The following is a 14441-nucleotide window of genomic DNA, read 5'->3' on the forward strand; positions in this document are numbered from 1 at the left end:
TGCAGTGCTCTGTCATGCCACTACACCTATCTGAAAGAGAATGACAGAAGCAACATCTCCTTCTCTGTCATCCGCAATCTAACATAAAAGCATCACTTTTGGCTTTGGGACTTGTGGGAATGTAACTGATGGCTGGAGCCATAGATTGTTACAGGTAGTGCCCCCTAAAGGGAGTTGCTGGTAAGGATAGATAGCCACAGGGAAAGTGCTAAAAAGTATCTGTAGAGTAAAGAAAATATCAGGCTTTTCTGCCCTTCCGCCATCAGGATAGATGGTGGATCCTTGTCCTGAATGCATGCCTGATGGCGGGCACCTGGAGTAGGGTGTGGGCATAGGTAGATGGGATTCAGCTGAGCTAAGACTGTGCTTTTTAAGGGCAGCGTCACGGGGACGCCAGCAGCAGCAGCCGAAGCCCAAAGAGAAGCCGAGAAGCAGCAGAACGAACTCCAGAGAGCTCAGATAGAGTGAAGACTTTCTGGGGACTGGGAGGCCTGCCAGCCTCCCAGTCCCCCAGCCAGCACCCCTGCCTGCCACATGCCTGGTGAACCCCAATAAAAAACCTGCAAAACTACTGAGGACTCTGACTCCTCCTTTACCCGGTCTGCATGGGATCAGAAAACTTGCCCTGTGTCCAGTCCTGCTCTTACAGTATGCCATTGTTGGGGTGCAGCGACCCATAAGTAAATAAGGGACTGCAGAAGGGGTGCAGATTCATTCAGTCTTTGGAATTCAATGTTTTCAGATATTCAGCATTTGGGGTCAGCCAATTTCAGCCTCCACTGCATGGCTCTTTCAGAAGGCTGTTATGGGCCGCTGAAGGTGGAGGCCTCTAATAGCCAACCTTGGAGTCAGAGCCGGGTGCCTTACTGAGATGCTTGCCTGGTGCTGCGCTGGGGCATTCAGACAGCAACAAGAGCGTCTCCTGTTGTCTTCATGAGTTGGAACATGGCCTATAGTCTGGCTGTTGCTGGCTCCAAGTCAGCAGAGACAGGAAGACGCCATCTTGGGCACATCACTTACTGTTCAGGAGAGGAGCTATGCATCCTCAGTGGTGGGAAGATGCCATTTTATCTTGTTTAGGACTGGAAAACACTGGGTACTGCTTCAGGTGAGATAAAGGGCCATTTTGGCCTCATTAACTCTTTCTTATTCCCTGGCTTGTTAAACAAATCCCTTTGTTGTTCTCTGAGCCTGAGTAGTCTTGCTATTTTGTGTGTGGGTATAGAACTCAGACTGTGACCAGTAAACTATTTGGGCAGTGACCTTGGCCAGTTTTAGTGCCCCTTGCTGTCCTGTAACAGAAAGTAGGCAAATTGCACCTAAAAGTTGAGGGAAGTGTTCAGTAGGATTACTGCCTGTAGGGTAAGTGATTATCAGGCTTTTCTGCCCTCCCACTATTGGCATTGATGATGGATCCCTGTGGCTATGAATGCATGCCTGATGGCAGGCACCTGAAGTGGGGTGTGGGCATACGTAGGTGGGGTCACCTGGGCTGAGAGACTGGGATCATAAGGGCAGCATCAAGGGATGTCAGAGGAACGGAACCAGCGGAAAAGAACAGAAGAGAGAGAACAAGAGCACCAGAGAGCCCAGAAAGAGTAAAGACTTGCTGGGGGCTGGGAGGCCTGCCAGCCTCTTGGACCCCTGGGACCCTTGCCTGCCGTGTACCTGGTAAAAGCCCAATTAAAAGCCTGAAAAAGCCACTGAGAGCTCCAGGACTCATCTGCTCAGATCACAGAGATCCTGCACTGTGCCTTCCTGGCACTGCACTGCCTTTTCCTACACAATTGACCCCTTTCTCTGTCCCTGCTCCTTTCTGTGTACTGAACATGCAGATGGGTACCCCAACCTAGGGACAGATATCAGAAGCCTGATGGGCTGTTCAGAAATAGTAAAAGGAGAGCTATTTTCTAGCTTCTAGGAAAAATATTACAGTCAGTAAATAAAAGTCCAGGTGAGACAAGGAGGGGCCAAGGGACCAACTCAGGTGGAAAGGACAATCTATGAGGAGGGACTTTGGGGCTTCATGGAAGGGCTCTACACAGTAATCCTTGTGACTGCTACTGCTGTAAAGGTAGAAGGCCAGGAGTTTTAGATTCATCATTCACAGGTAGGGGCCTAACAGAGAGTTGCAGTCCCTCCTCAGTACAACTGTGAGCCTCTTAAGTATTTCAACTCCTATTCCATAGATGTCCATAGATGTCCTTTGAAAACTTTCAGGACCTCCTCATCATATCCCTTCTTCTCAATAAAGCTACTCTTTTCTGTCACACTATTGTAACCCACCTCTCTTACTGTCCTATAATCTTCTTGTAAAATAAGAAGATAAATAAGGTGTCTGAATTATTAATGAAACTTGTGCCTTCATCAATTCCAGGTCACAGGTGGAGGAAGACATCCATGTCCTGCTCGACAAGGTTTCATGGCTCCACAACCTAAGGAAACATCTATCATCCTACTTTGGGACCAGATAAAGGAGTGGATTCCTATGCTACTTGGTTTCTTCTACTCTTGGTACCCTTGCTAATATTTCTGCTGCTTCTCATTTTTGGCCCATGACTCTTAAATCTCACTGTCAAATTTGTCTCATCTAGGCTGCTAGCAGTTAAGCTCCAAATGATGGTCCAAAAGAAACCACCTGTGACCATTTTCACTGATAGATCTACCAGGCCCCCTGGTTAGACACCTCTTCTGGGTGTGTCTCCTTTTTTAAAAAAAAGATTATTTATGCATACAAGAGCTGGGATGCAGGCCAGAGATGTGGGGGTTGAGAGGATTCACCAGAGACAGAGTGGGGAACAGAACAGCAGACTCACTGAAATACACTGGTGAGGGGAACAGCGGGCAAGTCAGGAGAGGTCTGCTATGCTTTGTGGATCCCCTCCCTGGCCAGGGATCCAACTCGTGCTTCAGTGGCTGCTGATAGCTTCATAGTGTTGAGACTTAATCCCTAGCACCACCAGGGAGGCCCAGGGTGTGATCTCTTACTGCTATATCCTTCACTGCCAGTCAGTAGGAAACAACAAGGTTGGTCATTTCCACTAATGACAGCTAGGGTTACTACTCTGAAGGGGAAATGAAAGAAGATGTTAGAGAATGTGTATAGGATATCCCCCCACAGATGTTTTCACCATAGGCCTCCTATCACTGAAGCACACATAGTCCTCCACCATAGTCCATTGTGTTGTTTTTTTCTCCCCTTCCCCTTTTTTCTATCCCTCTCCTCCCCCCTTCCCCTCCATAAGCTGAATATCTATTATCAGTTTTCAATGGTTAGTTTTAAATTTTGTCTTTGTCTGAACTTTGGTTTCCCTGTATTCCACATGTACGTGACACCATCCAGTATTTATCTTTCTCCTGGCTTATTTCACTTAGTATAAGCCCTTCTAGTTCCATCCACATTGCTGCAAATAGCATGAGTTTCTCTTTTATTCTTGCAAGATAATATTCCATTTTGTATATATATACACCACATATTCTTGACTCATTGTTCAGATTTAGACACTTTGTTTCCATATTTTGGTTATCATAAATGGTTCTGCTGTAAACCAGGGAGAGAAGGTTTCCTAATAAGTTAGTCTTTTCACACTTTTTGGGTAGATACTTATGTGTGTTATTTCTGGGTTATATGGCTAGTCAAATTTTATAAGGCATTGTTAAAGACTATGGAAGACAAAAAGAAATGGAAAGATAAACTCCGCTTATGAATTGAAAGAGTCAATATTGTCAAAATTACTAACTTGCCCAATAAATCTATAAATTCAATGCAATCCAAATAAAAATTTCAAAGGCATACTTCAAAAAATAGAATAAATGTTACTGAAATTCATATGCAATCACAAAACAACAAGGATACTCAGCTATCCTAACAATAAAGGAGGTGGGATGGGAGTATTGCATTCCTACTTTATGGTGTAAAGCCATAGCAATTAAAACAGCATGGCCCTGAAACAAAAACAGACATATAGATCAACAGAGTAGAATTTAAGGCCTCCCTGGTGGCACAAGGGGTTCAAATGCAACCTATGAAGCTATCCGCAGCCACTGCAGCACAGATTTGATCCCTGGCCAGGGAGATAGCCACATGGTACAGCAGAACTCTCCTGACTTGCCCGCTGCTCCCCTCAGCAGTGTATTTCAGTCAATCTGCCTGTTCCCTACTTTGGTGAATCCTCTCACCACCCCCACACTTCTGGCCTGGTACCCTGTTCTTGTATTCATAAATAAATAAACCTTTAAAAAAAATAAAGTCGAATTTAGAACCCAGAACTCACACATATATGAACAGTATATGACTGTTCAAGTAGCAAAGAATATATGTTTGGGGAAGACTCTAATAAATGGTGTTAGTAAAATTGGAATGTCACTTGTAAAAAAATGAAACTAGACTATTCACATTATACCAAAAAAAAAAATATCAGCTCAAAATGGGTAAAATTCTCATGTGTAATTCCTGAAACCATAAAATACATAGAATAAAACATAAGCAAAATGCTCCTGACATAAACCTCAGATATATATTTACAGATTCATCACCAGCAGCAAGGAACACAAGAAAATAGAAGCAGCTAGCACTGCATAAAACTAAAAAAAATGTTTCTGCATAGCAAAAGAGATTGTGACCAAAATGAAAAGGAACCCTACACATGGGAGGTTGTCCCGACCCGCGGGATTCATAGGCACGAAAAGAGAAGGGCTGAGGATTGAAATGAGGGGCTTGAGACAACTTGACGCTAGCGTTTACTTCTTTATTTTTCCTTTTCCTTTCTTTTACTTTTCCCTGTCTTTCTACCTTCCCTGACCTTCTCTCTGCTCCTCTCGCAATAACCTCTCTTGCACTAACCTCTCTCGCAATGACCTCTCGACCTTCTCGTGGTTCTCTTCTTATATCCTGGTAGCTCCTCCCATCGTACCTCCCAGTCTCATTTGATTAATAGGAAACACCTGTGGTTTCTCAGCAGGCAAACCGGTAAAGCGAAAACTAATTAATGGCACATGTGTTGCGCAACACGGCGCATGCTCCAGGCGGCTCCGGACAGGTGATATTTGCATACCTTACATCTGACAAGTGACTTATTTCAAAGACCTAAAACAAACTCATATAATTCAACAAAAGAAACAACCCAACCCCAAAATGGGCAGAAGAATTTAATAGGCAATTCCCAACAAAGGACATGCAGATGACCCGTGGACACATGAAAAAATTCTTCATCATCACTAATTATCAGGAAAATGAATTCACAAACCACTCTCATACCTAAGAGAAGGGCCCATATTAAAAAGACCAGAAACAAAAAAAGCTGGTGAGGATGTGGAGAAAAAAGGAGCCCTCTTACACTATTGGTGGGAATGTAGACTGGTGCAAACCCCAAAGAAATCAGTGCAGGGGTTTCTCAAAATCCAGCAGTGATAGTGTATTTAAACACTTGTAGTATAAGTTCCATCGAATACACATGATCCTATTAATATCATCAGGGGCTAATTTTATTCTCTGTGAAGTAAACTATTTAATAATTTTGCCAGTAATTGCACATTCATCCTCGCCTACCTGAAGACATTAGTTAAAATCACAAAATTAGAGCAGTATCAAGAAAGATTATTACATCACTGGTGGTATAGGTGCTAAATCTCAGTACTATCAAGCTATCACCACCACTGGCTGCAGTCTGAGTTTGAGTGTTCCCCTCTCTGTCTCTGGTGAATCCACTCACCCCCTATATCTTTGACCTATACACCTGTTATTCTATGCATTAATGAATCTTTAAAAAAAAAAAAAGATAATCTCTAGGGACCTCCCTGGGGCACAAGAGGTTAAACGTCAGCACTATGAAACTATCTGCAGCCACTGCAGTACAAATTTGATCCCCAGCCCTGGACCTGACTCACATGGTGCAGCAGACCTCTTCTGTCTTGCCCACTGCTCCCCTCAGCAGTGTATTTTCAGTCAATCTGCCTGTTCTCTTTCCCCACTCTGTCTCTGGTGAATCCTCTCACCCCCCACATCTCTGGACTGTACCCCAGTTCTTGTATGTATAAATAAATAAATCTTTAAAAAAATAACCTCTAGTCTGGTGACTTGCAAAAATATACTTAGTGGCATTTAGAGGAATATGGAATTATGTAAAATAAACACTAACTTCAATTATTTTCCTGGTTATTGTTTCTCTTCAAAATAAAAATGTGATGGATTATATTTTTTCAATCCTCACAGGAATATTATACAAACAGTATAATTGCAGATACCCAGGAAAGAAGCTGATTTATGAATATAATGCTTTATATGAAGACAATTCTTACCAAGAAATTTGGCATAGAAATAGATTTATGAATATTATTCATATTTTATATGTTTTAGGGGAGAAAATGCTAAGCTTTCTTTTTCAGTGATATGTTCTGAATACAATCAAAATCCATAGAATAAAATAGAAAAGGGATTTAAGAAAATAGAAAAGAAAAATCAAATCGTCCAAATATGTAGCATTTTATTGTATTTCCAAATACCAGTGGACTGATATATTTTTTTAAAGATTTATTTATATTTACACAAGAACCAGGTTATAGGCCAGATGCGCGGGAGGGTGAGAGGATTCACCAGATACAGAGTGGGGAACAGAACAGGCAGACTGAAGAAATACACTGCTGAGGGGAGCAGCGGCCACAACAGGAGAGGTCTGTTGTGCAATGTGGGACCCTCGCCGGCGGGCCGGGCCACCTATGAGGCCCCAGTGGATTGATATTTGTAATCTGTATTTTAATAATGATAAAAATTGTGCTCAGAGATACTACTTTCTCCAAAGTCACTTCTCGTATTTCCAAAACAGAGGTTCTAATTTAAATGTCTGCTTTTGATATATAAGAAATTTGGTATCATTTATAAAGATGAAGAGAAATCACACTGCGACATAATTAAAATAGCAAAAATTTCCATATTAAATGTTCACATTTTAGTTTTCTTCCACAAGCTTAAAATTTTGAATATTATCACAAAGACATAATACATCATAAGGTGCACCTCTTTGCTGGAATACGACTATTATTAAATTCAACATACGATGATGTGTCATAAACATAAAATAGCATAATTTAATAGAACATAAAAATATCTATTCCCCTTTCATGAAAATCTTACTGTGCATTGATTTTCTCTGGAAGGTACTTGTATCTTTTCATTTTATTTCAGTTCCTCACTGTTCTTTAAGCTTCCCTTCCTGTTATCATTTTATCTAATAAAATATATTTAAATTCATCAAATTGTGCCCCATCACAATAATGAAATAGGGTTCAGTATCTTAAAATTTGTGCTCATAATTCCAGTTTGAGACTTTGAGTGAAATGAAGGCTATAACATACGCCCTAGTTCTTATTGCCATGATTTTTACTTTTCCAAGTATGGTATGTTGTACTCTACTCTGCATTATCTACTATTTGTTTAAATTTTTCTTTCCATCAGACCCTCTACACACTGGAATGTGCAGGTGATTTCATACAAAATTATGCTCCTTTTTCTCTGTAGAAACTATTAAAGATGCCAAATTACACTGAGCCATCTTGAATTTGAACTCTCAAATTAACTTTACTTTCACTTTTAAATGTAATCTAGCATTTTACATAGATTAAATGTTTTTGAATGGTATTTCAAGATTTCTTCATAGAAATGGCTATATAAGAACTAAAACATACAGAGATTTACAATAGATGCTTGCAAATATATGTGCATTTATTACTAGCCCTTAATATTGAAAACAATTTTATCAATATGTTGTCCTTCACTATCCAATATAATCCAATGTGTCAAATTGTTCAATAAATGTGATGAAATACAAATAATTTATGTTTTAAAATTGAATCTATAATAAATGGATATAGATATTTGCATATTACTTAAAATGTACCCCAAATTCCTATGACAATATATTAAATGTAAATATAAAAGACAGGTGGGAAATATGAATATCTGTAATAATAAATAGTGTCTGTGGTATTTTAAAATGACTATTAAATAATTAAAGTCCAAATATCTTCTATTAATTATTAGTGTCTTGCTTAAAAACAGTAAGTCATAAAATAAGTGACCCATATAATTTGAATGTGAAGCAGAATAACGTTTAATTATGGCAACATAATTACTATTTAAATTTCCCAAATTTAAAAAAAATGATAAACATGCACAAAGCCCAGCTAAGTTTAGCTCATATTTTAAAATTTAAATGATTCAGTTATGACTGTAAAACAAAAATATATAATAAAATTTGAAAGTAAAATAAATACAAAATATTCTGTCCCTATGGAGTATAAAGAAACCACCTCATATCGAGAGAATGCGCCTTTCCAAACGACTAGAAGCAATGAGAATATGGAGAATAGGAGCCCCTAGTATGCTACTTGTGGGAATGAAGACTGGTTCAGTCTTTATGGAAAAGAGTATAGTGGCTTATCAGAATATTAAAAATAGATACACCATCTCAAAGTCCAGCTAATCACCTGAAAAACACAAAAACACTAATTAGTATAAACACACTAATGCTCATATTAATAGTCAAGTTAAGGAATTAAGCTAAGTGCTTCATGAAAGAGGAATGAATAAAGCAGATATATGTTCACAATGGAATAAGACTAATCAATAAAAATAGGAAAGATGAAATAGAGTCATTTGCAACAACATGGATGCAAATTATGAGGATTATTCTAAGCAAAGTAAGTTAAAAAGAGAAATACAAATACTGTATGATAGCATTTGTATGTGGAATATAAAACTAAAAGCAAAATAAAGGAACACAGAAAACTAAAGCAAAAGAAATCCTAGAGCTCTAACCAGGAAGTTGAGTTTACCAATGCAGGAAGATAGGACATGGAGAAAGAAGCCAGAAAGGAATTCAGTGAACTAGGTAAAGGGTTGCACAGGGTTGCTTTGGTGGTGCATGTGAAATGATACCATACATATGAAGAGGTGAAACTATACTCCACAATCTTATGCAGTTTGTAAACCAACATTATCTCAATAAAAAATGATAGAATAGGGGCCTCCCTGGTGGTGCAAGGGGTTAAGTGTCAGAAATATGAAGCTATCTACAGCCACTGCAGCATGAGTTGGATCCTCAGCCAGAGAACTAATCCATATGGCACAGCAGATCTCTCCTGTCTAGCCCACTGCTCCCCTAGCAGTGCATTTCAGTCAGTCCGCCGTTCTATTACCCACTCTGTCTCTGGTGAATCCTCTGACCTCTGCGCATCTCTGGCATACACCCAACTCTTTTATGCATAAATAAATATATCTTTAAAAGCAGGATACCATAAAAAAAGAAACTATTATAAAGAAACAGACAAGAAAATAAAAAAAGAAAATTAAGTTATTTATAATAATAATCCATTTAAAAAGTATATCAAGTGTGATATGCCAAAATATTTATTAGTAAGTTGTAAGAAATTAAAAAAATGCTAAAAGATAGTTTAGAAAATACAGTTATCACCTCTAGAGAGGACACATCACCCAGTCCCAGCAATGCATGTCCTGCCCTTCAGCATGGGCCTGTATCCACAGCTGGGAAGCATATCCCACTGTGTTCAGATACTTGAACTTAATTAGCAGACTCATTTCCCAATCTAGACCAGGTAGGGTCTCACTCTATATCAAGGATCTTCAACAACACTCCATTCTCTTAGACCCTGAAACAGACGTGTAGTTTATCCTCCTCAGTGGGGTGAGGAATAAAACGAAAATATTCCCTATTCATGATAATCAACATTGTCAAAAAGAAATAGCCATCCAACACAAAGCAATTTACACATTCAATGAAATTTTAATAAAAATACCAATGACATTCTTCAAAGAAAAACATAAAAAAATATTGAAATTCATCTGGAATCTCACATACACGCAAATGGCCCAAACTTGTCAGGATGACTAAAAGGGGAAAAATAGAGGCATCACATTTTGGACTTAAACTGTACTATATATAATCAGAATAATTAAAAGATCATGGCACTGGTACAAAAAGAGAAACACATTTTTCTAACACACTCACAGGGGCCTTCCTGGTGGTGCAGGTGGTTGAGCGCCACACCATGAAGCTGTCTGCAGCCTCTGCAGCACGGGTTCGATCCCTGCAGGCCAGCGAGAATCCCACATGGCAAGGCAGATCCCTCCTGCCTCGCCTGCTGCTCCCCTCAGCAGTACATTTCGTCAGTCTGACTTTTCTGTTCCCCACTTTCTCTCTAGTGAATCCTCCCACCCTCTTGGATAAATAAATAAATAAATAAATAAATAAATAAATAAATAAATACATAAATCTTAAAAAAAAGTAAATAAGAGCACATGCTCACTTAGGGTCCGTGTCACATTTAAGTAAGGTACATACACTGGCTATTTAAGACATAATGCTCTCACACACTTAAAGACTACATAACTTTTCCAGACTCTAGGAAACAGAAAAGTTGGTGACTCTCTTTCTTGTGATATTAACTTTATTGCAGTGGTCTGGGGATGAACAGGCAGTGTCTACAAAGAGAACCTTCATCTGTCATAGTTTGCCAGGTTTCATCTCAGCTACCGAATTCACATCTGAGGATAAAGCCCAAGAATCTGCATTTTTAACAAGCTATCCAAAGCTTATGGGTTTGTTATAGGTAATTTCTAGGTAACCTGAAGTTTCAGAAGTCCTGAATTAACTATAGGGAGAATGACAAATAGAACCGAAATATTTAAGGGACGAATTTTATTGAAAGTAGAGATAAAACGGTATTATTCAGCTGTTTTGTTAAATATTTACACTAAGATACCAGTACTTAGAAATTGAAAGACTTCCTAACTTGTTTGATGCATGGTTGCTGTAGACCTGAAGCACAGTAACCGAAATTAAGTGAGATATGTCTGTACCCACAGGGGATTAACTTCAGGATTTATTCTTAGTTTGTAGAGAGTTCAGGGTAAATATACACTAGCTTGTTGTCCATTTTCTTTGGATCTTGAGGGAGTTCTGTTGGGTGAGTGGTAGTGATGTGAGAGTTGATAGAAGATAGAAATAAAACCATATCTGTTAAAATGTATCTATAGCTTTGCATTTGTATTTCAGAGCTGTATTTTGTCAGCTGCATCTGTTGGATCATCTCTTATTTTGGAAGATAAATATTACCATTTTCATCATCTCCACCTTAATCTTAACAACACTTTTAAAATTGTGTGGTCCTAGATTTTTAATTGCCACATAGTATGAAGTAAATCTAACATATATATATATATATATATATATATATATATATATATATTTGCAGCCTCACCTCCAACAGCAAGGAAAATAAAGGAGAAAATAGAGGAGAAATAAATACTGAGTGGGAGAAAATATTTATTTGCACACCATATACCTAATAAGAGATTGATATTGAAGATCTACAATGTGTCTATACAACTCAACGATAGGAAAACAAATAACCCAATCCAAAAATGGGCAGAAATGCTAAGTAGGCACTTCTCAAAAGAAGACATGAAGATGGCCAACAGCCATATGAAAACATGTTAATCATCACTTATCAACAGGGAAATGAATGTGAAAAACTAATTAGAAACACCTCAAACTTGTGAATGGCCCATAAAAGACACGCAAAATGAAACAAGTGCTGGCAAAGGTGTGGGGAAAAAAGAACCCCGTTATACTGTCTGAGGGAATGTATGTAGACTCTTATGGGGAGAGAAATATGGAGATTCGTTAAAAGACTGAATATGGATCCACCATATGACCCATCAATTCCACTTGTGATATATCTATCTAAAGAGCACAAGAACACTACTTTGAGGGCCTCCCTGGTGGTGCAAGGATTTAAGCACCACACTATGAAGCTATACGCACCCTCTACAGCACCAGTTCAATTCACGGCCATCTAGGGAGCTACATAAATGGTGCAGCTGGCCTCTTCTGCCTTGCCAGCTGCTCCCTCAGCAGTGTATTTCAGTCAATCCGCCTGTTCTGTTCCCCCATCTGTCTCTGTGGATCCTCTCACACCCCGCACCTCTGGCCTGTAACCCAGTTGTTGTATGCATAAGATTTACTTATTTATGGGGTGCATGCCAGAAGTGCAGGGCTTGAGAGGATCCACAAGAGACAAACTGGGATACAGAACAGGCAGATTGACTGAAATACACTGCTGAGGAGAGCAGCAGAGAGACAGGCGAGGTCTGCCTCACCATGTGGGTTTCTCCCTGGCCGGCTGCAGATTGAACTCATGCTGCAGAGGCTGTGGAATACTTCAGAGTGCAGTGCTTAATCCCTTGTGACACCAGGGAGGCCCCAATAAATAAATCTTTAAAAAAACAAAACACTAATTTGAAAGGAAACCTGCACTCCATTGTTTATAACAGCATTTACAAAGGTCAAAATATGGTAACAACTGAAATGTCCCAGGGAAGATGACTGGATTAAGAACATTCCATGGTATATGTGTATGTGTGTATGTGTACGCACACACACACATACACACACAAATGCATAAAATGGAATAATAGTCATGAAAAAGATAAACACATACCATTTACTGCAACATGGATGGAACTGTAAGGGATTATTCTAAGTAACTTGAGGTGAAGGTTATAGAAGGAGAAAAATAAATGCTGATGGTTTCATCTGTATATAAAACAGAGAAATCAATCACTGGATTAACAAAGACAGGTTTAAAACAGACATTCCACAGAAGATTGTAGGGGAAGTGAGAAGGGGAGAGTCGGAAAAGCAGGTGAACACAATGAACTGTGGTAGAAAATGATGGTTACTTTGATGGTGGGAAAATTATAGTGACCACAACTAAGGGAAGAAATCCAATATTGTGAAAACATAAACATGGATGTTAATAGATTAATATAGAATATAGTTAGGAGAGTTCATATAGCTTAATAAAAATGGAAATAAATGTCAAACAGAATCATGGAAGTAATATGCAATGCCCCTTGATTCTTAGAAATAGTTGAAAAGTCAGAATTATTTATACTTAAGGCAATGCATTCTCTTCAGCTCTAAACATTTATTCATTATGTGTTTCTAAAGTAAACAGTGCATTTTTGACAACTTTGTTTATTTTTTCTATATTCATGCTCTTCTTAAATTTCTACCCTCATAAAATTAGTTTCTGTTATGCACACTTATGCTAGAAAAATCATACATGACTTCCAGGTTCTTGAAACTAATTATTTGAAACAACTTTCTGGCTGATAATGATGTCTTTATTATTTTCTGATTATGATTTGACCTTTTTCCACTTTTTTATATTGTAGATTGATATAGTTTTATAATTCTTTTTTTTTTTGAAATTATCATTATTTAATTAGATTCTTTGCAGGAAACTTAGAACACCAACTTGTGAGGATAAATTCCATTGGTGAGAGCAAACACAGAGCGGAGGTAGCCCTGGAGCTGGGGAACAGCTTTGATTTTTGGCAGAATTTGCGAGTCCACAGCTTTTTGATCCACCTTGCCCTGCTCTGTAATCTCGTATTTCTCCTTCTCTGTGTCGAAGATCTCACCTTCCTGGTGTCGGGGCTTACGCAGCTTCTTCTTCTTGAAGTAAGCATCAGTGAGATGTTTGGGGATCTTCACACCACTGATGTCAATTTTGGTAGAAGTGGCAATGACAAATTTCTGGTGTGTCCTACGCAGAGGAACTCGATTGAGGGACAGAGGTCCAGTCACAAGTAGCAAGCTACTGCCCAGCTGCTTCAAGAAAACCACCCTCTTGCCTCTGTGACGCCCTGTTAGGATGATCAGAATGGTCCCGGGAGTGATGCTAGCTCGCAGTTTCCTGACATGCTGACTGAATGGTTTTTTGCCATGGCTCAACAGCTTTCGGGGCACATCTTCAGTAGGATAGTATCTAGGCATTTTGCGAAGTTTAACTACTCGGGTACCGCCATTCTTGTCACCACCAACTGGTTTTGTGACTGTAGCCAGAACCTTCTCCTTCTTTTTCTTTTCAATTCTAGATTTAGCTGCTGAGTACTTCCTCTTGTACATGGCCTTTCTGGAATACATAGCAGATCGGGAATATCTGCCAATTCCTCTCACTAGGACAGGGTTTCGGCTGCAGTGGGGCTTCCCCTTCTTAGGGGTTTTGCCCTTGCCCTTGGCCTTCTTAACCTTGCCACCAGCATCAGCTTTCTTGGCTGCAGGTTTCTTCTCTTTAGGAGGCGCCTTCTCACCCTTTTCGCCCGCCATCTTGCAAGATGGGAAAGAGGTTATAATTCTTGTAAAGATCTGGTTCTTGAACTTAACAGGTCTGTATTTATTTTTAATATTCAAATCCATTGATTTAAATCACCTTATCAGATAATACTGATAATAATATTATAACATTATAATTATATATTATATATTATTATAGTATATAGTATTCATATTATTATATATTATATATTATAATATCATTATCAGTGTGTATTTAATCCACTGTGTACTTAAATTAAT

The 14441-nt window shown here is 39.0% G+C and overlaps 1 protein-coding gene across 1 annotated transcript; it reads right to left on the reverse strand.

Annotated features, from left to right (window-relative positions):
• Window positions 1–13317: 13317 nt before the first annotated feature.
• On the reverse strand, window positions 13318–14192 carry LOC311169446 (large ribosomal subunit protein eL6-like; the record flags this gene model as incomplete). Its single annotated transcript, XM_084231407.1, has 1 exon — window positions 13318–14192. The coding sequence occupies one exon, from the start codon at window positions 14190–14192 to the stop codon at window positions 13326–13328; it is 867 nt and encodes a 288-aa protein (XP_084087533.1). The 3' UTR covers window positions 13318–13325.
• Window positions 14193–14441: the final 249 nt, after the last annotated feature.

This window comes from Talpa europaea, assembly GCF_964194135.1.
Source record: "Talpa europaea genome assembly, chromosome: 4".
Classification (NCBI taxonomy): Eukaryota; Metazoa; Chordata; class Mammalia; order Eulipotyphla; family Talpidae; genus Talpa; species Talpa europaea.